The sequence below is a fragment of the Acartia tonsa genome, chromosome 13, assembly GCF_053477335.1.
Source record: "Acartia tonsa isolate MP-2025a chromosome 13, ASM5347733v1, whole genome shotgun sequence".
Lineage (NCBI taxonomy): Eukaryota > Metazoa > Arthropoda > Copepoda > Calanoida > Acartiidae > Acartia > Acartia tonsa.
The window spans coordinates 8,424,727-8,449,605 of record NC_137272.1 but is presented as its reverse complement, the minus strand read 5'-3'; the positions used below and the strand labels follow the sequence as shown (position 1 = coordinate 8,449,605).

Genomic DNA, 24,879 nt, shown 5'->3' with positions numbered 1-24,879 from the left:
CCTTCCCTTTCTTGAAAAGAATCAAATTCTACTAACGAAAAACCGATTGATTTTTTTTATTTATCGAATATTCACATATGGGTTCTGGATATTTTAGGCTTTTTTTCTGCGGATTCCAATACACAGTCACTTCATACTAGAGCTGCGACCTATTTCAAAAAATATTTTGTAATATTTACCCTTGTCAAAATATAAACATGATAGCAGAGAACATGCTAATGGACATCAAATTAAAATGTCGTATTTGCAACAAGGGGTAAATGTCGTATTTGTAACAAGAATCGCCAAATTTGCTTTATCCCAATAAAGAATTAAAACCTTTTTTTACCTTTATAAAATTGAAAGGTTTTGTGATTTAAACAAGGATGACAACATCCATAAATCGAAGCGTTAAAACGGAATGACAGACGGATATTAACTCTTTCATGTCTTACATCACCAAATATAAACCTCTCTATAAAACAGAAGCTCAAGCCTATGTGTTATATTATACCTATATCATGTACTTCTTAAATACAGAATACTGTCTGGCATTTTTAGGACTTGGTATAGAGATGCTTCGCTTATAATACTTCAAAAATTAGATCCATCGAATGATTATATCACATAAAAAAACTGTTGTTAAACAAGTTATAAAAATCAACATGTTTAAAATGGATGTACGGACATTCTGGTATATAACGATTATAGAGTTGTTTCGCTTTCTAAATAGTACCTAATTACTACAGAGATTATCTTGCAAAGTTTGAAATCGATAGGACAATTCTAACTTGACTAAATTAACGAAAAAAACATCTGTTACGTACGGACAGACCCTAATTATGAAAAAGCATCGCTTTTAATAGTATGCTAAATATACTTATAATAATGTATTATTAAATCATAAATATGTTATATTATAAAACATAAAAATCTATAAAAAAAAATATTTAAAGATATAAATATGAGTATAATTCACTTCCGCATATTTTCATATCCACATTTTGTCCACCAATGACCGCCAAAAAAGCCACATTATGGAATTATTTGAGGTCAGAGACCTGTTTCAGCGAGGCTACTCTTCAATTCACTTTGTCTGTCTGTCTGTCTGTCAATAAGTCAGTTCATTCGTATTCCGTAACGTCGTACATGAAATGTTATTTTTTTCAATTGCTAATGCAGAACGACAGCTGAAATTTTTAGTTAAGCTTCCTAGGCGCATCTATACATTGTTTTTTTTCCGTCTGTCTGTCTGTCATGCTTCTCAGAACATGGCCACGTATTTCCTAAGGTTTCGTGATTTTCTTAGATATTTGCATATTCTCTTTATTTGTAATGATAACTAAACATCTGCTCTATAACTCACATTGTCCATTTCATGATTTTTTGAGCTTCGCTACTAATGGATGTTGTCATCCTTGTTATGAAAAGCCGCCATGATGTTTTGAAAAATTGATATAATATGCGAAGGTGAAGGCACATCACAAAAGTCGCGTATATTTTACAATTTTGTACAATAATAGTTATTTCTCGCGTCGTATTATAAACGGCTTTCTACGAATATAAAAATGTACAATCATTCGGCACCTCGGGGCTAAAAAAACTAGTTTTAATCTTATGATTGTACATTTTTATATTCGTAGAAAGCCGTTTATAATACGATGCTAGACATAGTTTTTTCGTATGGATGAGAACCGGTTCCTATCCACCGGATTCGAATGAATACGAGAAAATGCATTATATCAATAGAATAGATGATAAAATAAAATAAAGCTAAAGACGAGGGTTAAAAACTATTTTGGGGGCGGATATCTCCTCCCTCCCTCTGACGAATCATCCTGGAATAATCCCCCCAAAAGTTTTTTTTTACTTTTTTATAAAACTTAAATAGAAAGAACTGGAGGTTGGACTCTCCCCCCCCCCCTTTCCCTCAAGTCCTCCTAGATGCCTCTATGGGCGTAGCCGCTAGTACGCAATGAACAAACAAAGACTTTTACAATAAGTATACAAAATAGTGATTGTTACAAACAATAATAAAAAATTTGATTTGAACCTGTTAGCAAAAGCCACGAATTCAAAATTGATTAAAAGATATTTTTAAAAACTATTTCATGCAAAACCTTGCGCAATAAATATATTTTGGAAATCAAAATATTTCTTTTTTTTCAGTATCATTGACAATAATTTTGCAACTAATAAAATCGAATTAAAATAATTGTCGTAAGTCTTTTTTTACATTTTTAACAATTTTTCTCATGATTTGTGACTTTTGCTGACAAACATTACACTTAAGAACAGAAAAAAAATAGATATAGAATACGGGGATATTGTGAGAAATTCTCGCATAGCCTGATAAATGTTTCTCCCAGCTGGATAATTTCATGATTTTACCCCATCCCCTTCCCGATTCTGAATTGAGGACAATATTGACAACCTAAATTAACGACAAAAACTCTCTTGGTACAATATCCACTATTCGATATCTATTACAATAAGGCACAATTATTAGAGTTTTCCTTTTTCTGGTTGTTCTACCTCTCGAAGCTCCTCCTAAACAAAGATTTAAAACATTAATTGGCAGGGGTAGCTATTATAACAATCAATTCTACAAAAAAATCACGAAACCTTATAAAGTTTTTCATGTAAAATCACGAAACCTTTTAAAGTGTTTAATGTAAGTAAAGAGTGGTAGGAAAGAAGGGGAGGAAAAGGGGAAGGGCGTTTTGGGGAAATTTTCCTTTAGAATTGTTTGTCAGAATATCATTCCCTAGTCCCTGATTAATTGGGGATAAGACAATGGACAATTTATCCCCAATGATTATTTATGACCAAAACGACCAACGTATGAAAAAACGCTAGTATCTTGACGATAAATGGATGTACATCCCAAATAATGATAAACAAAATTACCCTTTCTGTTGGTTAAAATTATTAGTTGAAAAGTTTGGAAAATGCTCGTTTTTTAAATTATCAAACATCAATTATTATTTGACACAAGTTTCAACAGTTTTAAGGAGAGGGATGGTACATCGGATTGTTAGTTATACTGATCCCCAAAATTTTACAAAATCGTTCTCTTATTTGTTGGATATGGATCATAAACTTTGGGAACTTCAGGGAAATTTTATTGTGTCGACAATCTTGTCCACAAATAATTTTGATCTACAGAATGGGTTTTCATGTTAAATGTTACTCTTGATTGCTGTTATCTTTGTACATTTACAGCCAAATATCCTCTACCACTGTTGGAAGGCCAGATGGAAAAAGTTTATTTAAGTGTTAGGCAAAAATGACTTTGCAATTGTATCAGAAAGTAGGTCTAATAACACACACCCTTTGCTAATTTTAAAATCCAACTAAATCTAATTTTTGAGATAAATTTTAAGTTCAATTTTCATCCCCTAGGAGTTACCGAAAAATCATGACAAGAAAAGCAAAGATTATTTATTTAAAATTTTGAACAAGTTTGCTTTTATAAAGTTCTTCATAAAACCACTCCAGAAGGGAGTTAATCAGTGGCCATTTTTATCAGTTGCTTTGCTAAGGTTACGGAAATTCAGCCTTAAATAAATCATATATAGAGTGGTTTTAAAAAAGTCCTCTTAAAAGCAAAGTTGTAAAGAATTGAAAAGTATGAATATTTGTTTTTCTTAGGGGATGAAATTTGAACTTGAATTTTTCAAACCTAAATTTTTCAAAAATTTAATTTAGTTTGTTTAGGATTGTAAAATTAGCAAAGGGTCTTATTAGACCTACTTACTGATACAATTGCAAAGTCATTTTTGCCTAACACTAAAATAAACTTCTTTAATCTGGCCTCCCAACAGTGTCTACTTTTGGAAAACAGCTTAAACAAATCACCTTGAACATATCCAGAGGATTGAAACAGGTACATTCACAGAACTTGCGGTTCGAATCCTTTCCAATTCTGAAAAAAAACCATCAGACAGGTTTCTTGGAATTTTAGGCTAAATAATTCAACTTACTTTGCTTCTATCCTAATATAAAGTAATTAAAAGTGTGTGTGTGTGAGTGTGTATGTGTGTGTGTGTGTATGTGTGTATACTGTAGCATTTCGCTGAACCGATATGATTCTTCTTTACAATGTAGCTTCTCATAGGTCTTAAGAAAGCTTAAAACAATGTTAGGCGAGGGTACCTTAAGAGAAATCGCAACTAGAAAAAAAGGAACCCCTTAAATTTGTTTTCATTATTCTTTTTAAAAACTAGATCGAGACCTCTAAGAGCATAGCCGCTAGTTGTTAATAAAAAAAACAAGCTCCTATTGGTCCATAACCTTTTAAATTCCTCTACAATTCCAGGAAGTTTTTTGCCCAAGGATTTATGATAATAGCATGGTAAATAATAATTAAACTCGTTGCTTTCGTTTCTTATTTATCTTACACCTGTAGGTTACTAACATAGCAGATTACTAGAAGTGTTATTGCCCCAGTTTTATGAGAATTACATGGTATACAATAGTGTTGTACCATTTTCAATATCCGGCAGGATACAGGATATTGAAACTATCCGGCCAGATATCCGGAAATATTATAATTTATATTAAAAATCCATCTTAACAAACACTCACACGCGTTATTTCTTAAATTCTTGGTACTATATATAAGCAATAAGTAACACATCATTAATATTACGGATTGACGGACTTAAGTTTAACTTCCTTTGCTAATTCAATATCCGGTTATCCGGCCGGATATTCGGCGCCCAACCCCCTATTGGCTACTTACCTAGCAGATTCCTCCATGGTTTCAGGAAGTTTTTGTCCTAGTGTTTCTGGGAAGAGCAGGGCAAAGAGTCCAGCTATGGTTGCAATACAACTAAAGAGAGTTCATAATTTAGTCAAACAGCTGTTGAGGTCATATAAAAAAAAGAGAGAGAGAGACGAATATAAATTTTTATGTATGTCTCTTTTGTAGCATGACTTACAGACGGACGTACAGACAGACGGACGGGCAGACAGATGGATACACAGACAAACAGACAGAAAGACAGACAGACAGGAAGATTGGCAAATAGACATGCAGACAGAAAGAGAGACTGATAAGATGGAGGGCAGACAGACAGACTGAAGGACAGATGGGCGGACGAACGTTCGGACTGATGAACGGACAGACAGATGGACGGAGGGATAGACGGACAAACAGATTGGCATACACACATACAGACAAACAGAAATACAGACAGACAGACATACTGTTAGATGGACAGAAAGACTGGAGGACAGACAGACAAACAGACAGAGAGACAGACAGACACCAGATTGGCATACAGACAAATAGAATGACTGACAGACAGACTGAAGGACAGACGGACGGAGATACGGATAAACGGATGGATAAACAGACGGATGGACAGACAGACAAACAGGCAGAAAGACAGACAGATAGAAAGACTGACAGGCTGAAGGACAGACGGACGGGCTAACTGAGGACAGACAAAAACTTACCCCATAATGAAAACGGGGGCAGGTAACCAGAATTCTTTCAACAGGTCTAGCGCCAGTGCAAGCATACCTCCAATCCTGAAAATTAGTAGGTAACGTAGTTAAATTAGTAGTTATAATGCCTGTTATATCAGCCTGTTTATTAGAAGCAAATGCAAAATATTTCTAAATGTCCATCAGTGGCGTGCAGAGGGTTTTGCTAGAAGGGGGGGGGGGGGGTAAGCGAAGCACACCCTAAAACTTTAACACCCCACTTTAGCCAAATTAAATATAGGGGGTTGTGGTATTTTTTACTTTGACATCCCTTTGGCTATTAGGGGGGTGTATCGGGTGTGTAGATTCTTGTGGGGTGTAGTAGAGGGTACATCCATCTAAGGGGAAGATTTTCTCGTATGTTATGAAAGATAGAAGTTAGAGGGGAATCAGCTACGGTACAACAAAGGGACCAATAAATGCCTAGTGAAAATTCCCCTGACCAAGTAGATACTCTATAACTCAATTTTTTGTCAGTCTATATGACTGTCAATTGGTTGAAATTAAAACTTTTACCTTGCAACTAAGCTACAAACGCCAACAGCTTGATTTCTAAAAATGAAAGTAATAAGTTAATAGTTTCATTGAAAAAAAGTTTCCATACTTTTCCACCACTTGAATATTGTTATTTCTATTGTTTTTGGTTACTCTAAATTATAGGGACAGTAATCTTTATTTTATTTAAAAAAAAAATGAAAATGAAAACTAATCTTGAAGCACTGGAAAGTGTCATATGTGACGTCATAAAAATCCATCCCTTTTTTCATAACATCCTTATTTAAAAGTATCAGGATGTGAGTATGTGTGTCTGTCTTTCTGTCCGCAAAACGTTAGACCGATATGGTTCTCCTTAAAAGTGAAACTTTTATTAGGCCATGGGAAGGTTTATAACTATTTATGACTCCAACCTCAAAAAAGAAATCTCCACTGAAAAAATAACCCGACCACCATTTTTAAAACTTTTTATATTAAAGGAAGCCTGTAAGAAATACCACGCTTTAACTGCTGAAAGACTGCCACAAGTAGAGCAAATACCCCAAATTTGAAGCCTTCAGCTTCTATAACAAAAAAGTTCTAGGCATTTTAAAATGAAAAAGGGTACAATGAAAATTTTGAAAGAATTGCAATGCTCATGTTGAAAACTTTGAAATTAAACTACGTGGCCTAGAAACAAAATTATAAGCTTATTTTTGTCATAAATTTAGGTTTCCAGTAACTAATTATATTTTTACAATAAAAATACCCATTTTTATATTCAAAATCATTAAAAAAAATAAGTTTTACTTGCGTTGTACCGAATGTACTGTAGCCAATCAGAAGGCTGAATCAGCTTAACAACCAATCACAGCTAAGCTTGTATTAGTTTACCCTTTTGTTTCCGCTAGATTTTTGTTTAAAAATGCAATTTAAATCGAATTTTTTTCATAGATTTTGACTATGAAATGTGCTGTTTTTATTGTAAAAATGTAATCAGTTACAGGCAATCTAAGTTTCTGACAAAGATAAGGTTATAATTTTGTGTCTAGGCGACGTAATTTAATATTGTTTTTTCTTTTATGAGCATTAGAAATCTTTCAAGAATTCCATTGTACATAAAATGCTATTTTGAAATGCCTAGAACTTTTTTGTTATTGAAGCTTAAGGCTTTAAATTTGGGGTATTTGGTCTTCTTATGGCAGTCTTTCAGCAGTTAAAGCATGTTATTTCTTGCAGGCTTCCTTTAAATCAAAAATGAAATATAAAGTGAATGGTCGACTCTATCATTCCCCCCCCCCCCTTCCGTCTATAGAGGCCTCTAGGGGCGTATCTTCAAGTGTGTAAGTATATTGTACCTGATAACAGTTGGAAATAATTCAGCAGTATACACATATACAATAGCAAAAGCAGCTGAGGCACCAAACTTTCCAAGGAGCGACAGGGTCACCTATAAAAATAACAAGAATAATAATGTTCAATAATAAGTAAGCTTTGAATTATACAAATTAAGTCTTTCTAGTGCAATTTATCTTGGCAGGCTGCCAGGGTGGTGGTGTACCCTCCCCAAAACCAGTTAAAACCCTTACCAGGACCTATTTGAAGCTACACTTTAAAGGAGATTCATATTGATTCATCTGTTTGCAAAACTTGTAAGTTGATTATTGTGTTTTCTTTTATAGTAATGAGATACTAATAAATATTTAACAGTACTTTATTATTATGTAGGAACTTTTTTACTTTATTAAATTACTCCCCCCCCCCCCCCAGAAAAATATTTTTACCCCGATGGTAATTTTTTTAGATTATGGGGAGTTATTTACCCCTCCCAACTGATTTCAGGGGGGTTAATTACCCCCCAAGCCAATTTAACCCCTGTGTTATTTTTTTTTTTTGGGGGGGGGGGTTAAAAAAATAACCCCAAATAAAAAAGCTTGAACGCCCTTGCAACCTTGTACTATTAAAGAAAACTAATTAGCATTGGAAAAATCAAAAAACAAAAAGATTTTTCCTTGTTTTTTGAAAGCATTAATAAAAAATCCTGTCTCAAATATTTTACTGCCAGTAAAATCGAAGTCAAATTTTTTTCTATTTGATTCCTACAATAACCCTGTCCTGCTTATGAAATATAATAATCACCTTTAAAGCAGTAATTCCTTCACTCTCCATAAGTAGGCCAACAGTCACACAGCATATTCCAGCCAATAACTGTAAAAACAATAATATTTTTCAAGTAGTGTAGCTACTAATAACTAGGGTATGACTTACATTGACTGTCTGTTCACTTAAAGTCAGGTTAGGTTAGGTTAATATGGGTACAGGGTAGCCCTGCAGGTACAGAACTTTTTAGATTTCTTCCACAAATTAGCTGGAAATTGTCTATAATTTGTTCATTAAGATGTTTTTTTAAAGCTACTCTATAACTTACTCTGTCTATCCCACTGCTTGTTTTATCCATCCAACATCTGTTCTTGGCTACTTTTGGAAAAAAAGGTGGACAATAAAGCTATTTGATTAAAAACAGTGAGGGAAAAAATTTACCTGGCAAAAAGACAAAATTGGACGTCTGCCCCACATATCCATAACCAGTATACAGAAAATATAACTGGGTATCTCAATCAAACATCTATAATATAATATTGATTACTACTACAGATTTCTTTTGTTTATTTACATTCTATTCTACTTTCAAGAGTATAAAGTTTACTTAGGAATCATCTGAAATATCTAAGGAGAATATGTATCTAAATTAAGTAGGTGCTCAAATCAAATAGCCCCACTTTTATAGAATTCTGAATATTCCTCTGCCTGTACGCATTTTCAACATTTATGTTCCATTCGCAAAATCTATTCCGCAAAATTAATATTACACTTACATGAGTGTAACGTTGGCATAGGTGTCATAAGAAATATCTGAGGCCAATATGCATCTAGATTATAATAGTAAGTGCTCAAATCAAATAGCCCCACTTTTGTAGGAGACTGAATATTCCCATGCCAGTACGCATTTTCTACATTTATGCTTCATTCGCAGAATCTATTCCCCAAAATCATATTCACTTACATGAGTATAAAGTTGACATAGGTATCATCTGAAATATCTGAAGAGGCGAAGGTCAAACCATAATAGCACATTGTCACGCTGAACCACTAGAATAGACATACTTATGTAAAAGTAACAGCATGTCTTTCTGTGTATATGTGTACTTGTATATGCCTCTAGGGGCGTAACCACTAGTATATTCATATACAAGGTAAGTTGTTTTCCGAAATAAAGAAATATGGGTATTAAAAAATTATCCTTGTTCTCTGATAAAAAATACATCAAGTTTATTTCAGGAGTTTCTAATATCTATAACTTTAAATTAGTCTAATGAAAAGCTCAAACACTACGCCAAATAGAATAGTATCTTGTAAATTTGGTTTCCATAATATAGTCCCTACCCCCCACCCAAAAAAAACACCCACCGTATCCCCAAAGGATTATTATACCTGGAAAGCCATGTTGACAGTTCTTGTGATCATAAGCTTGGATCTAAACAAGTCCAGGATTGTAGCTCTAGCTGGCCCTGACAGTTTTTTTTTATTTTTAAACTAGCAATGAAATAGATTGATTGATAGATTGGTTTATTAATGGAAAGATTAAAATGATTAATCAATATTTAATAAATAGCTTAATAGAAGTATTGTTAGATGTACTAAAAGATGAATTAATAGATGGATTGATTGATACATTGAGTGATAAATGGATTGGTGGATATATGTTTTAATAGATGGAGTGATAAATGGATAGAAAGATGAATTGATCATTGTATTGATAGATGGATTTGTAGAAACATAAAAATATGGATATAAAGATGGATTGCTGGGTATATTATTGGATGGATTATTAGATGATTAATAGATTGGGATGGATAGATGGATTGATAGATAGATTAATAGATGGATATTTTGATAGATCGCTAGTAGATAAATTAATATTGCTATTATTACTTTTTAGTGTTTTAATAATTAATTATTCATTATAAAGTTTAATTAATAATTAAGATTTATAAAAGTTTAAAATGAAAATAATTCCTTGAGTTTCTCCCTTTTCTTCGTTAACAAACTTTGTCTTTTCAGCATCCTGGACAAAAATTAAATTATAACAACATTTTTGACGTCATTTAATTTATACAAAACAAGGATGACAACATCCATAAAAGCGAAGCAAAATTGTAAGTAAATTTGTTGAAAAACTGGTTGATTCAGGATAATGTTTATGGACATACTTACATTTTTAGGACTTGATTATAGAGTTGTATCGCTTATTACATTATACTTTGTTGTCCCAGAAATCAATATACCAAAAATCAGATCAATCGGATGATTAGATCACATAAAAAATTGTTGTTAAAAAAGGTAAAAAAATCAACATGTTTAAAATGGACGTACGGACATTTTGGTGATAATTATAGAGTTGCTACGCTTTCTAAATCGTACCTAACTATAAAAAAAATCACCATGCAAAATTTGAAATCGATAGGACAATTCTAAAATGCTTAAATTAACGAAAAAAACTATCCGTGACGGACGGAAGGACGAACGTACGGACGGACCGACCCTAATTATAGAAAAGCTTCGCTTTTAAAAATTGGACTACATGATTTCAGAGTGCTCATGGGTAAAAAAAAGAGGGAGAAAACGTAATATATGATGATAAATAGTGTAGCATGGCCGACAGACCTACGGACCAAGTAAGTTGTATATTGGAGCTTTTTGGATATAGATAAATTCAGAAATAGGTCGTCTCAAAAAGCGTCTAACCTAGGAATAAGGTATAGCCAACAATCGAAATAAATCTAAAATAATATTTGGGTGGGCAGATATAGAGGTCGTCAATTCTACAATGTGTTGACAACCAACGACAGTTGAAAATACTTAAAGATTTCGTATTTTTTTTGGAATGATTTCGGTATTGGTATAAGCAGCATCTAGCCTATAAACCGCTTTTTTGAATGTCTTTTTTTAAATTTTAATGATACCTCTTGGTAGTAATAATCTGGAATCTGTCTACCGTTCATCTCTGAAGCATCTCTAAAAAAATATAATATCTGTATTAGATGGGCATTTCTTTTAAGGAGGTGGTGGTACCCTTCCCCAAAAATAGTTATGAACCGCCCCATGACTTAGAAAGCTCCCTGCAATGGAAAACCCTATCGGTCCAGCGGTTAGCGGGACCCTTCTTTTTAGACACACATCCTGAAACTTTTAGATAAGCCTAAACTAATCTAAGTTTTTAACATTTTGAAAATCAGCTGGGGGACTAACCCTATTCCTTTTATTTCAGGGAGGGAGGGCAGATTGGGCTGTAAATTACACCGGTACCCAAAGATTTATAACCATGTTATTTTATTCGTAGGCTCAAAAACTTTTAAAAATCAGATTGGAGGGAGGGGAGATTGGACTGTAAATTACACTGGTACCCAAAGCTATAAACATTTTATCTTACTCGTAGATTCATGGTTAGTTTAAAACTATTAGTGTAAAACGTTTCAACCAAGAATTTTAGTTTACAGGAAGAGTTAATTTTGTTTATCCTCATTTGGGTATAAATATTAATTTATCATAATTCAATGTCTTATCCATGGCAAGGTACTTACTTAATCTGTTTCCTGGCTTGTTCATTTTTCCCATTAGCTATCAACCATCTGGTGGACTCAGGCAGGACCCAATACAGGCCAAGAAGGGCTAAAAATATGATGATGATGATATTTATTAATTCCACTAATTATAAATAACTAATTATATATAAGTACATTACATTAAGCATATACATTTACAAATAATAATATATAATTAAATATAACTAGGAAGTCATGGCACTACACTGTATTTTGAATACTATTGCAGGTTTACTCATGACTTATTTTAGTTTTCAGGTTGCTGATTATGAGAAGGCGGCGGAGGACAAGGCAGGCTGAAGGCAGATAGCTTGTGTATAGTCACAATTGTTTTCTTTATGTACATATTGTACAATGTACATGGGCTACTATATAGGTTTAGTAACAGATAATGCAATTATGATCGCTACAGTTTATGAACATTTTTTAGTTATCTATAAAGTGTTTTAATATGGCTTTTTAAAATTTTTTTCTATTGTTTATTTGTTTTAGTTCTATGTTTAGTTCATTCTAGTCTTTGTAGTACTCATAATAAGTACTCAATGTAGATTTAGATGGGCTAATGAAAGAAAAGGTTATGATGGCACGGTCTCCTTAAAAGCGCCTAATCGAGCACACATACTTCTCCTACTTTTATTTCAAAATTAATTGAAAATATAATTAACTTGTAGGTCATACTACAAAAACCAATACATACTTTCGTGATCCTTTTATTTATTTTTTATGAAAATATATATTTTCATCCACAATTTATTTTTGCTTTGCAACTCATTGTGTCAATAAAAAAATTATAGAAATTTTTTTTCCGGCATGGCTTCGAATCTGACTAACATCAGCTGGATTAAAACCAGTTCGCAGCCATTCTGAAAATTATGTATCGTATAATATTATAGGCATTTTCTACGAGTAATGAAATCTTTTATATCCGTAGGAAACTGTCCATAATACGATATATAATTAAGCAAATAAATTTTAGCTTAAAAAACTCATAGAAAGGAGATCATTTCTTCACTAGATTCAAATAGCTTAAAACCTTACCTATAAGCGGAAGATAGGCCACTACTTGGAGCACCCTCCAATCTCTGAATATCATGGCCTCAACACCGATTAAAGCTTCCCCCAGAGCAAAGGGGATCTCGATGGCAATTCCGACGAACATGGTGTACTAAAAAAGATTTATGTATATACAAATTTTATTTTTATTGAATGACTTTTTCCCTTCATAGTTTTTGCTTCTTATTTATTATTTTTCATCTTTGAAATTTTTTATGTTGACATTTCATAAATATAAAATTTAAAACAAATAAAGTTGTTTTAGCTCCCTAATAAGTAAATTGAACCAATAAAACACAACGAAGCAACAATCCGTCCATATAATTGGTTAAAATATGTAAGAAATATCAGTAATTTTTTATTTCATCCCATTACTAGTCTAGCTTTTAGGAAATTATCTCGTGCACAAATTTCGTCACTCGTATTATTGGAATGAATCATATGTGGCTATATATGAAAACATATTTGTCTGCTAGCTGGACAGATAACGACGAAGCCCAATTTTCACCACTTTTGATTCCTGTGGCGTCATAAAAATAAGGGATTCTCTTCCATCTCTTTTTAGGGGTTTTCTTTCTACTTCTCCTCTCATCTCCCTCATTTTTATGACGTCACCGGAATTAAAAGTGGTACAAAAGTGGTGCAGATTGGGCTCCGTCTAGATAACTGATAACTGGTAACAGTCCATCTACTGTTATAATTCTATTGTATTTAAAATCAAGAAAACAACAGGATGATAGATTTTTTATGCACTTTAATTAAAAACTAGAGTTAGAACAAATTTATTCAATAGTTATACATTTTGATTTTAAAATTTTGGCCAGGAAAAAAGGGGACAATGAACTGTTTATTACACTAGTCCCAAATGTTTTTTTATTCGTTAGCTCAACAACTATGGGGACTTTATTGATTTTTTTATTGGTTGTTTCATTAAGTTGAGTGTTCAAACGTTTCGACTACTAATTTTAATCACTAAAAGGGGTAATTTTGTATCATCATTGGAGATTTATTGGCCTTTGTCTTATTCCTTAAGATCCTTAGTTCAAGCAAATATTTTTAGGAGCTATATGTTTTTATTTTAGATTTTGGCAAATATCGAAGCATCACTAAATTTGAATTATATAAAGAAATTTTGATAGACAGACTTGAATATCATCCTTCAATGAAAATATAAAAGGAAATTCTATCTATCTATCTATCTATCTATCTATCTATCTGTCTGTCTATCTATCTATCTATCTATCTATCTATCTATCTATCTATCTATCTATCTATCTATCTATCTATCTATCTATCTATCTATCTATCTATCTATCTATCTATCTATCTATCTATCTATCTATCTATCTATCTATCTATCTATCTATCTATCTATCTATCTATCTATCTATCTATCTATCTATCTATCTATCTATCTATCTATCTATCTATCTATCTATCAAACCTTAGATCCGACATGCTCCACAGCAAGGACAAAACAAACCATGAAACAGCCGATGCCTCCAACACCTTAATAAAAACAAGAATGATAATTTCCATAGGCAGCAAAGTACTTCACGAATTTTATTGAAATACAAACGAAAGCCAAACAGACAAAAGAGAGAGAAATCTGCTAAAGAAATCTCATTTACAAACATTGGACTGTAAATTACACTGGTTGGTATCCAAAAACTTTGAAAGCAACTTTACTGATTCGTTGGATAAAAAACCTTGGGTACTTTTGTTGAATATTGAGTTATTGGATACAAACTAACAGTATCTAAACTTCGAATAACTCCCAAATAAATCTTTTTTTGCTCAATTGCGTGATGGACAGACTGTGAAACTTGAAACAGGTTTTTTAATCCAAAAACAACGGGCGCACGGGGGGTATAAAAAGTGCCTACCCCCTTATAAACCAAAAATTGAAATTCCTTTAAACACAGGCATGTTGCATATCAAAATGACCGTATTGAAATGCTGATTATGAATCTGAAAACCGTTTTGAAAAATATTGCTCCTGGTTCGAATAAGAGCTCATTAAGTACCTAAAAGGCTGATTTAGTCAAAATTGTTCATTTTGGTAGGTTATTTGAAAATCATTGCAGACTGAATAAATATTTTTCAAAGCGGTTTTCAGATCTGTAATCAGCATTTCAATGCGGTCATTTTGATATGCAACATGCCTTTGTTTGAAGGAATTTCAATTTTTGGTTTTATAAGGGGGCGGGCACATTTTATAACCCCCGCGCGCCCGTTGTTTTTTGATTAAAAAACCTCTTTCAAATTTCACAGGGTTTTATATTGGCCCAGTAACCCTTGCCAATATGAAAAAATATGAAATTCCAAAAAAGTTGGAAATCAACCCACCTTAATCTATATTTAATAGCAGCAAAGGTTTCACCATTCAAATTGTAACTAAATAGTGTTCAAATGGCAAAAAAACAGAAATAAGGTATAGCTAACAAGCGAAATGAATCTAAAATAATATTTTGGAGCAGATAAAACAGACGTCAATTTTACTAAGTGTCCCCCCCCCCCCCCCAACGACAGCTGAAAATCACGTATAGGTTTCGTGATTTCCCCCCGAATTGATTTCATTGCTGATATGAGCTGGGCAAAAGGCATTCATGAAATTAAAATTAAAAAAAACAAAGTATTCATTAAAATTCATATCATTTTGACATCTAGCTTTAATTATTAATGTTTTAATTTAAACCGACAAGGTTGATAATATTCATGAGTAACTTTAAAATTTAATAAAAATTTTGGATTTCACAAAGTACATTTATTGAGTAATCTAATATGACTATGTACATAAATATGTTTAAGAACAAAGCTATAGGGGATAGGTTAGTTCTACACCTTTGATAATTTAATTTATTATCATTGAAAAAGTACATCCATTTATCGTCCATTGCTTAATCTCTTTGGATTCCTGGGTTTCAAGACGTTTAGATTAGATTTTTTGGTTGTAAAGTACAAGAACTAGCTAATCATTCACCCCAAAAAAACATTACTTTTAGAGCAGCTACAATAATTTTAAAAAGTGCGCAATGATCTAATATTAATCTTTGGTCAGTATTTATGTTTAGATTTAGATGTAATTAAAAATACGACTCGCTAGTTTACATGAGGATAAAAATGTAATCAGAAAATTAAAATTTTAAGATTTATGAATATTATTATGTTTGATTAGCTCGACAGTTTCAGAGATCTTATTATTCTGCAAAATTACACACTCAAATCTAAACTAATTCATTTTGGTAACATTTATTTTGGAGTACATTCACTTCAGGGATCTAAAGGGATAAGACAATGAACGATAAATTGAAAAAAGCCCATCAATTACATTTCTAAAGATCAAAACTAATTTTTGATAAGATTGGACTTTTAAAGTAGAAACTAACTATTCAAAATTTAATTAAAGTACCCAAAGTTTTGAAGCCTCAATAAAATATAGTGGTGAAAGCAATATACTTTTTGACCAACACATTGATTTGAGGGTTGTGTAAAATTTACGGGCGTTAACCGTAGTAAATAAATAGGAATTCTACTTCCGTTGGTTGCAATATATATTTGATAACAGGGATATATAAATGAAAGATAAATGAGAGGTGGATTCTGAAAATAAGGGTCGCTGAATTGGCTATGATGGTAGCCGGATCACTAAAAACGTTTTTGTAAAAAATCCCCTAAAATAATATAAAAAAATCTACAGAAGTAAATAAAATCATATGTTAATAACCCTTCTATGATTTTAGAACACTTTATGTATTGATAAATTTGTGCAAATTTTTTTTTTTATCTGGATACCATAGCGATGATTGATTTTTTTAAGAACCCGCCTCAGTCTTCGCAAATTAAAAAAATACTAACTACTTTTTCTGTTCATATTTATAATTGTCAGATCTGTTACAGCTCATACCAAAAACGTAATTAATTCGAAAAAAAATCACGAAACCTGTACGTGTTTTCAGCTGTAGTTTTTATTCGTTGGCTTAAAATCTTTTATTTTAAATTTTGATTGATTGGTTCAAAACAAGTATTGTCCAAACTTTTCTGCAAATAATGGATAATATTGTCTACCGTTATTGAACTTTAAATCGATTGAATTAAGTCCAGATTATATTTCTTTGCATATAATTGAAAAGTGGATTTTATTTGGGTAATCACTGAAATTTTGATTAAGATTACATAATAAACAATTATCCTTTTTCAACTTGTTTTTTAATATCTAAAATTCAATCGGATCATGGAAAGAAAACGAAGTAGCAGGTTTGATTTTAACAATAGCTTTTCTCCTATTTCTAGCCCCTGCGGGGCCTATTTCCTAACCCTGCGGGGCAATCATTAACATTTACCTAACCTAACCTATCAAAAGCTATTGTGAAAACATGATGAAACCCGCTACTTCGTTTTCTTGATCCAATAAGCCCAAATGCTGCATAGTAACAGAAACATTCAAACAAATCTAGGAATTTTTAATAAAAATTTAATGAAAGAAAAAAATATTTTTTTTTACATGATGTTTTTAAGGATAAATGTAAATACGTCAATACTGATAATGTTTCCATTCAATTTTTACTTGATGTTGTTGTCGTATTGATGTAAAACTTTTGATATGGCTTCTCATGGAACATGTGCAGTCGTTTTTTCTTATTCTTTATGAAAGCCAGTACTTTCACTCAAAATGCCTATCGAGCAATGACTTCTCTCCTTATTTTGGAAATAAATTAAAAATGAGGAGGGCGAGGGGAGGATTTTTTTCCTATGCCTAACCCCTGCAAGACTAAAAGTACCCAATATAGCCTAACCTTAAGTAATAAACAAACAAAAGAATTATTCCTTCTCCCCACCTTTAAAAAAAAATTAACATAGTGGGGGGTGGGGGGGGGGGGGTTAGTGCTTAACTAGGCACTTTGAACAAATACACCATTTCCACGAATATACTCTTTTAATACCTCTTTTGGTCTATATGTCCATTATGCTTAAAATTACCTGTAATAAATCTTAGGAATCCATATCCTTCTTGGCCACCGGGACCAATACAAACAGCCCTGAAAAAGAACAAATCTTAGGGCGTTTTCACCTCAGTAACTAGTAAGCACTGATTTGCTGGTTATAGGGGGGAGGATGACTATTTCTTGCAAGCAAGGGACTAAAAACTGCCCTGAAGCTAAACTGTTTATTCCTAATTTTTGAAATACAGTTTTAAAAACTAAAACCTTATAAAAATCAACTAAAAAATAAAATCTTAATTTGATCAAAGTTCTTACCCAAGGGCACCAGATACAGATACCAGCACAATAGCCAACATCAAAGCTGTTTTTCTAAAAAATCATATAAAAATATTGTTATTTTTTTTATAAAAATCTAATGAAGAATCAAAATTTTACAAAGAAACTATTTTAGAAACATAAAAATAGTTAACTTTTTTAGTAAAATCAAATAAGGAGCATGGACATATAAAAAAGGTCCTTGGTTTTGTACTTACCATATTTTGTTATAGAAGAAGGCTGGAAATCTTTAACTTTTGGAGTAGAGCATGCTTTTTTATTTAATTTTAGATCTTAGTTGTAATTGTGAAGAAAACTGCAGTTTTATGCTTCTTATACGTAAAAACAAAATATATTTAAAAATCTGTAATAAAATAACCAGGCATAAAAGATATGTAGTAATAAATAATATCATTCCCCACTTCTCTTCTGGACTATCCTTTGCAATCTGTTTTTACGTCCCTGCTCCTTTAGTGTCCAAAGAGTACTGTCGTATTAAAAGTTACAAAGAGTCTACATCATGCAAAGAGTATGTTACCTTCCATAAGTATCAGAAATGAATCCCATAAAATAAGATCCAAAGAGCATACCAAACATGTAGATCAAATTGTACAATGTTCTTAAATCAGCTCTAAAACAAATATTATTTACATTTATAATGATTTTTGATCAAATATTTGATTTTAAAAAGCAAGTTTTCAAAATTTCTTTTCAATTACTTTCGGCCTTTAGAGAGATGAGGGAATGAGGGAGGGGGCTTATTTTAGTATCATAAGAAAAGAAAAAATTTTGTTCGGGCGTTATTTTGTTCAAGCGGCGATCTCTAATAGGAGGGTGAGGGTACCCTGCCCCAAAATCTTTTACTGGACCTATAAGAGGTTGAAAGTAAATAAGAACCTTATTGCTTCATCAGTTAGCAAGATACACACAAACATACAAACATCCTGTTACTCTTATATATTGATTTATTTTTTCATGACCTCAAAAATATATATTTTTGCAAAAAAACTCATCCCTACCTTCCACAAAGAAAGGAATATGTCTGTACCAGTGAGGAGGTCATAATTCCATCATCAAATATTAACTCAGACAGGGAATCTGAATCCAACTCTTTACTCTGCAAAAAAATACATGTGTAAGGTAGCATTTTTAGTAGCGAAGCTACTCTATAAGTGTACATTTCAGTTGTTCTGTATGTATTGTTGTTAGAAGGCCTATTCTAATTTTAGGGCAGTGAATTAAGTTTTCTTAATTTCATAACCCTTACAAGCCCACTTAGCTTTCGTTTTTCATTTCTTACCTCCCCAATCACAGCAACATATTTAAGCAAATATAAACTAAACAGTAAAAATCACTAAACCCTGTCCATAAAAATGCAATCGTCTTTTGTAGCATGACTGAGGTATCGGTAGACAAAGTAAATTATATACTGGTTGCTCATAAGTACAGAGAATTTAATAAAAGAAATTGAGCCTTCCATCTGGAACAGCATCCGAGAAATATTATGTTTCCTTATTCATTTTCTTTCAGACGTACGGACAGAAAGACAGACATTTCGCTAAATAAAAAAAAACACTTTTCCTACCGTATTTGTATAAGTGGCTCTGATGCATTTTCCACTCTCATCCCTAGTTATTTCAGGAATCCTTAAAAATATAATAGATTAATTTGTACCTTATCTCAGAAGACTCTATCTTCAATTGCAGCCGAGAAATTCACATTTCCCTAATAGCCTTACGGACGGACATACAAAGTGAATTATAGAGTAGCTTCGTAACTACAAATATAGACATCCCACTTTTTCCTTCATATCTTGATACCTTAAAGTATTTCAATTTGATGCCAATATAGCATTTCTTAGTTAAACAGGGCAAAATTGGGTTTAGTTGCTTGTCAAAAATTTACTTTACTAATTACAACATCCATAAACATAAAGCCTGTATGGACAAAAGGACAAAGTGGGAGAGAACGAGAAGATAAGAATAAATGAAAAATCACTAAATCCTTTTATATGGATATTTATAAATGGCTTTTGGACCAAGTAATATGTATAATATTTGAAGATTTCTATGGAGAATCTTCTCGAAAAATCTTAAATGTGAGATGAGAAACTTATGTTTTCCAAAATGTTCCAAACGATATTTAGAATTATAGAGTAGCTTCGCCACTTATCAAGTTTCCCACCAAAACGTTCCAAGCGGTCGGACACGCGTACATTTGGCATTGTAGAGTAGCTTCGCTTCTAGCAAGGTTTATTTACCTACAATCCTTATCCATGAGGGCAAAATCGTCTCCTTCCAAGGGTTTTATCCATTCTGGTAGACTAAATAAAAAGAATAATCATTTTATACAGTTGCTAGGCTTTTAATAATGAACATATTTTAGTGATTTTAGTAATAGCTTGAAAATAAGGGTTGGAGCGAGGGGATTCTGTGCTCGACTGGGAATTTTGAGGGAAATTACTAAAATATGTATTACCTTCCATCCTCCAAGAAGTAAGAGTCCCCTTCGTCACATTCTGTTCGTACTCGGTGCTTTGGTATAAAGGCTAAAAATAACAAGGATGACAACATCCATAAAAGCGAAGCACTGAAACGGTAGGACAAACAGACATTAACATTTGTAAAGTGTCAGAACTGAATAATCAAAATATAAATGTATAATTTGTAAGTAAATTTGTTGGAAAACTGCTGGATACAGGATAATGTTTATGAACATACTTACATTTGAAGAACTTGATTATAGAGTTGCTTCGCTTATAACATTATACTTTGTTGCCCCAGGAATTAATATACCAAAAATCAGATCAATCGGATGAATAGATCACATGAAAATTTGTTGTTAAAAAAGTAAAAAAAATCGACATATTTAAAATGGACGTACGGACATTCTGATAATGATTATAGAGTTGCTACGCTTTCTAAATCGTACCTAACTACCAAAGGAATCACCATGCAAAGTTTGAAATCGATAGAACAATTCACACATGCCTATTTTAACGAAAAACGCTATCCTTTACAGACGGACCGACCCTAATTATAGAAAAGCTTCGCTTTTAAAAATTATAAATTTTTAGGACAACTTGAAATTAGAAGCAAGCAATCTATACAAAAGTACTAATCCTGTAGAACAACTGTTAATCAAAATTAAAAACTCAATCAAAACGGCTAAGATACGTAAAATTTTACTTAATTATAAGGGCAAATATGACTATTGATACTAACAGATAAGACAATAAACGATAAATTGATGTACCATTCCAATTATAATTCCAAAATTACCCCATCTGTAGAGTAGCATTATTTCTAATAATAATAATCCCCAACGATTTCAAGCCAAACAATAACAGAAGCTGCTCATAAAACTTTGGGTACCAGTATAATTTACAGTCCAATGTCCTCTCCTATCTTGGGGTTCAGTAAAAGATAAGTCCAAACCTGTGAAAGAGAACACAACAACCGCCAAACCGCCGGCGGCGGCTAGCAGCCACAGCCAAAAGAAGACTCGACGCTGGTATTTGCCGAACTTTCCGATATATTCCATAACCTGTAATATAAATCTATAATATATCTGCATTAGTATTTTTCTCTTTGTAATTTTGATATTGTAATAATAAATGTATTAGTATAGATGTATGATCCAGACAACTACTTGCCCCTAGTGGCAGAGACCCTTCACGTCTGCTAGCAATTTTCTTTTTGTTCTTTTGCATGGACTCGGCTGTGTTTATATTTCCGGGGCTATCAGCTGATTCCAATGACCCAATATAAGATCAGGACATGGTCCCTGCCCTTTAGGGAGAGTTACATATAGCTCATCATGCCTCCTCTATTCGTTTACTTATATTTTTGCGTGTAATGACATACAGATGTTATTATCCTTGTTTTTTCCTTTGTTAGAAGTACAGATTCTTTATGATTAAGGTATGTCCGTCCGTCCGTCCGTACTTCACAGCGTTTAAAGTACTTTATCTTAGAATTAATTTTGACTTTTAGTATTTTTATCATTCATATTCATTTAATTGATTAATTCCATTCAATATTTTCAAAAACTTTCTGTTATTTTAAATTAATAGTTTATTTTTCTTTTTTCATTAAAGCTATCATAAACTTCTAATGCTGCGCTACTTATGAACGGGTACACGGCAGATTTACCACTAGCAAAAATACAGTGATAATACTGTCATAAACACAGTGATTTGATGTCATAAACACAGTTTTACTGTCAAATTAACACCTGCATTTTTAGGAGGTATGACAAAAATACAGTTAATGCATTGTGAAAATGACAGTATAACTTTGTATATGATAGTATTAAAGGTGTAACTTTGACAGTGGATAAAAAAATATTGCCAAAATACAGCAAAAAACGAAATGACAAAAACACACCCACTTTTTGTCAAAAACACAGTGGTTGTATTTTTGCTAGTGGTAAAAGTGGCAGCACCCCTTATGAACATAATTCATGTTGTTTTTTATATTAAATTGATAAATGAAACTTAATACAGTAAACAGATGTATATAACACATAAATATCATATAATTACTTAATTTAATACATTTTTAGTAAGAAAACTTCTTAATAAATGATATTTTATGTCAGAGATAGACACTAGTCCCCAAAGTTTTATAATAACATTTTCGTATTCGTTGGCTTAACAACTTTGGCAACTTTAATAAATTTTAATTGGTTGGTTAACTAAGTTAAGTCTTCGAACGTTTCAACTCAACCACTAATTATAATCTACGGAAGAGGTAATTTTGTTTATCAACATTGGGGCTGTTGTATTATCCCTGTAAATCTCTGATTTTATGTACATCTGATTAAAGGATGAACATTTTCTTGTTTATGGGAAGATTTAAAAAATATAAAATAATACAAATAATATAGCATATATAACTTTAATATGCTGTCGGGTTCGAATCTCGGTTAAGGTGAACGTTATACCTACTAAAGACGTTTAAAATAGTTCCTGCTGCTGGTGTGTCAGATATTCATTAATATTAATAATAGATGGAATGCCTTAGCCCAAAACTGATCCAACTCAAAGCAATGTACAGTAAGGGTTTTTGAATTCAAAGGGTTGGTTGTCTTTTGGAACGATGAAAGACGTATAACCATACCATTATTATAAAGTAGTTACGCTTCAAAAAAAAGTACAAATTTACCTCTTCATATTACAGTTTAACAATTATGGACGTATGGCCATACCCTAATTGTAAATTGGCTACGCTACGTCTAAAAAGACAAACATGCCTCTTAAAGATAAATTTTACAATAATGGACGTATGACCATAACCTAATTGTAAAATAGCTAGCTAGGCTACTACTAAAAAGACAAACTTACCTCCTCATACTCCAATATTACAATGATTGACGTACGGCCATGACCTAATTGTCAAGTAGCAAGGCTACGCTACTAAAAAAGACAAACTTACCTCTTCATAGTCCAATTTGCGTGATTCTGACATTTTAAACAATTATTTTCCATATATTCTGAAAATTAAAAGTAATTTTATCCACGTTTTCTCAGTGATCTTAAGGGATAAGACAATGGATGATAAATAAATGATCATCTTAATATTATTGGTTAAATTGTCTAGACACTTCTAGTTAGAAACCAACAAATCAAAATTGAATAAGTTTAAAAATTGTGGGCCAACGAATAAGATAACGTGGTTAAATAACAACATTTGTAGATTCATATTATTGGTTGAAAAGTTTGAACAATGTCCTAAATGTTATTTATAGAAATACAACTCTTATGAAAAGTTATTACCTGTAGATTACGATTACTACTGGTTCAAAATAAAAATTATGATAATGTATATTGTATATGATGATAAGCGATAATGATATTTTATAGGGGGAATTGTGATAAGACACTATAAAAATATACAATATTGATATGAATATAAAGGATGTTGTTATGTATTCACCTATTACCCATGCTACAATAACGTCATAAACTAGTAATCATATAAAGTAGTAGGTTTAGTCTGTAGCTTAATATATCGATAACTACTGAATCAGAGGAGTTCTCTGTTTTAGTAAAGCTTGACATAGATTTTGGGATGGTTTTAGGCTATTTTATTTTTAAATTCAAGTCTTGGTACGGCCTTAGGCTATTTTTGTGCCTATCCTTTGAATAAGGAGCCTCTAGATGCTAGTATTTACTTATTTTAGAACACTAGCTGCATGGTACCAATTGGATGATCTAATATTGTACCTTATTGTCCCAGTAATCATTATTCCAAAAATCAAATAAATAAAAAAATATATCATACATAAAATTTTTGTCAAAGAGGTAAACTTCGACTTGTTTAAAATGGACATATGGACTATCTGGTAACGAATATAGAGTTGCTAAAAATTAATATCAATCCCTAAGATTAAGATTAGTGGTCATAAGTTTGAACACTCAACTTAATAAATCAACCAATCAAAATTCTCCAAAGTCCCAAAAGAATAAAAATTGGTTCTTATAAAACTTTGGGGACCAGTGTATTAAACAGCACATTGTCCCCTCTCTACCTTGGACTAAATACAATTTGATAGAAACCGCCATTCTATTTAATAATCAATTTAAAATTTTAAACACATTATTAAATTTGAAAACATTTAATATTTTTTTTATAAATCTTATTAATTGACATATCAATTAATAAGCTAATAATAATGATAAATTACAAGAAATTAAAAAAAAATATTTTAAGTTTGTACTTTTTTAAAGCTTTGCACAATTATTGTATAAAAGTAACAGGATGTTTGTCTGCCTTAACCGAAGGATATCGCTAACCGCTGAACCGATCTGTTTATCCTTTGCAGCGATCTTCTCATATGTCCTTGGAAGGTTTATAACTTTTTTAGGAGAGGGTGCCCCCCTAAGAGAAATCCCCCACCCCAAGAAAAAAGAATCACTCCTAAAAATGATTACAGATTTATTTTGAAATTAA

The 24,879-nt window shown here is 32.1% G+C and overlaps 1 protein-coding gene across 1 annotated transcript; it reads right to left on the bottom strand.

Annotated features, from left to right (window-relative positions):
* Positions 1 to 1,968: 1,968 nt before the first annotated feature.
* LOC145335499 (organic cation transporter protein-like) lies at positions 1,969 to 23,428 on the bottom strand. Its single transcript, XM_080181282.1, has 24 exons — positions 23,362 to 23,428; positions 21,361 to 21,469; positions 20,402 to 20,471; positions 20,184 to 20,246; positions 19,509 to 19,569; positions 18,943 to 19,040; positions 18,462 to 18,554; positions 17,924 to 17,977; positions 17,646 to 17,704; positions 14,110 to 14,174; positions 12,651 to 12,777; positions 11,592 to 11,679; positions 10,974 to 11,025; positions 10,029 to 10,075; positions 9,442 to 9,520; positions 9,014 to 9,099; positions 8,491 to 8,575; positions 8,089 to 8,157; positions 7,308 to 7,399; positions 5,992 to 6,027; positions 5,446 to 5,520; positions 4,727 to 4,816; positions 3,841 to 3,907; positions 1,969 to 2,529 (listed from the first exon to the last, which is right to left on the bottom strand). The coding sequence occupies exons 1-24, from the start codon at positions 23,392 to 23,394 to the stop codon at positions 2,485 to 2,487; spliced, it is 1,743 nt and encodes a 580-aa protein (XP_080037408.1). The 5' UTR covers positions 23,395 to 23,428; the 3' UTR covers positions 1,969 to 2,484.
* Between the last annotated feature and the right edge of the window lie 1,451 nt (positions 23,429 to 24,879).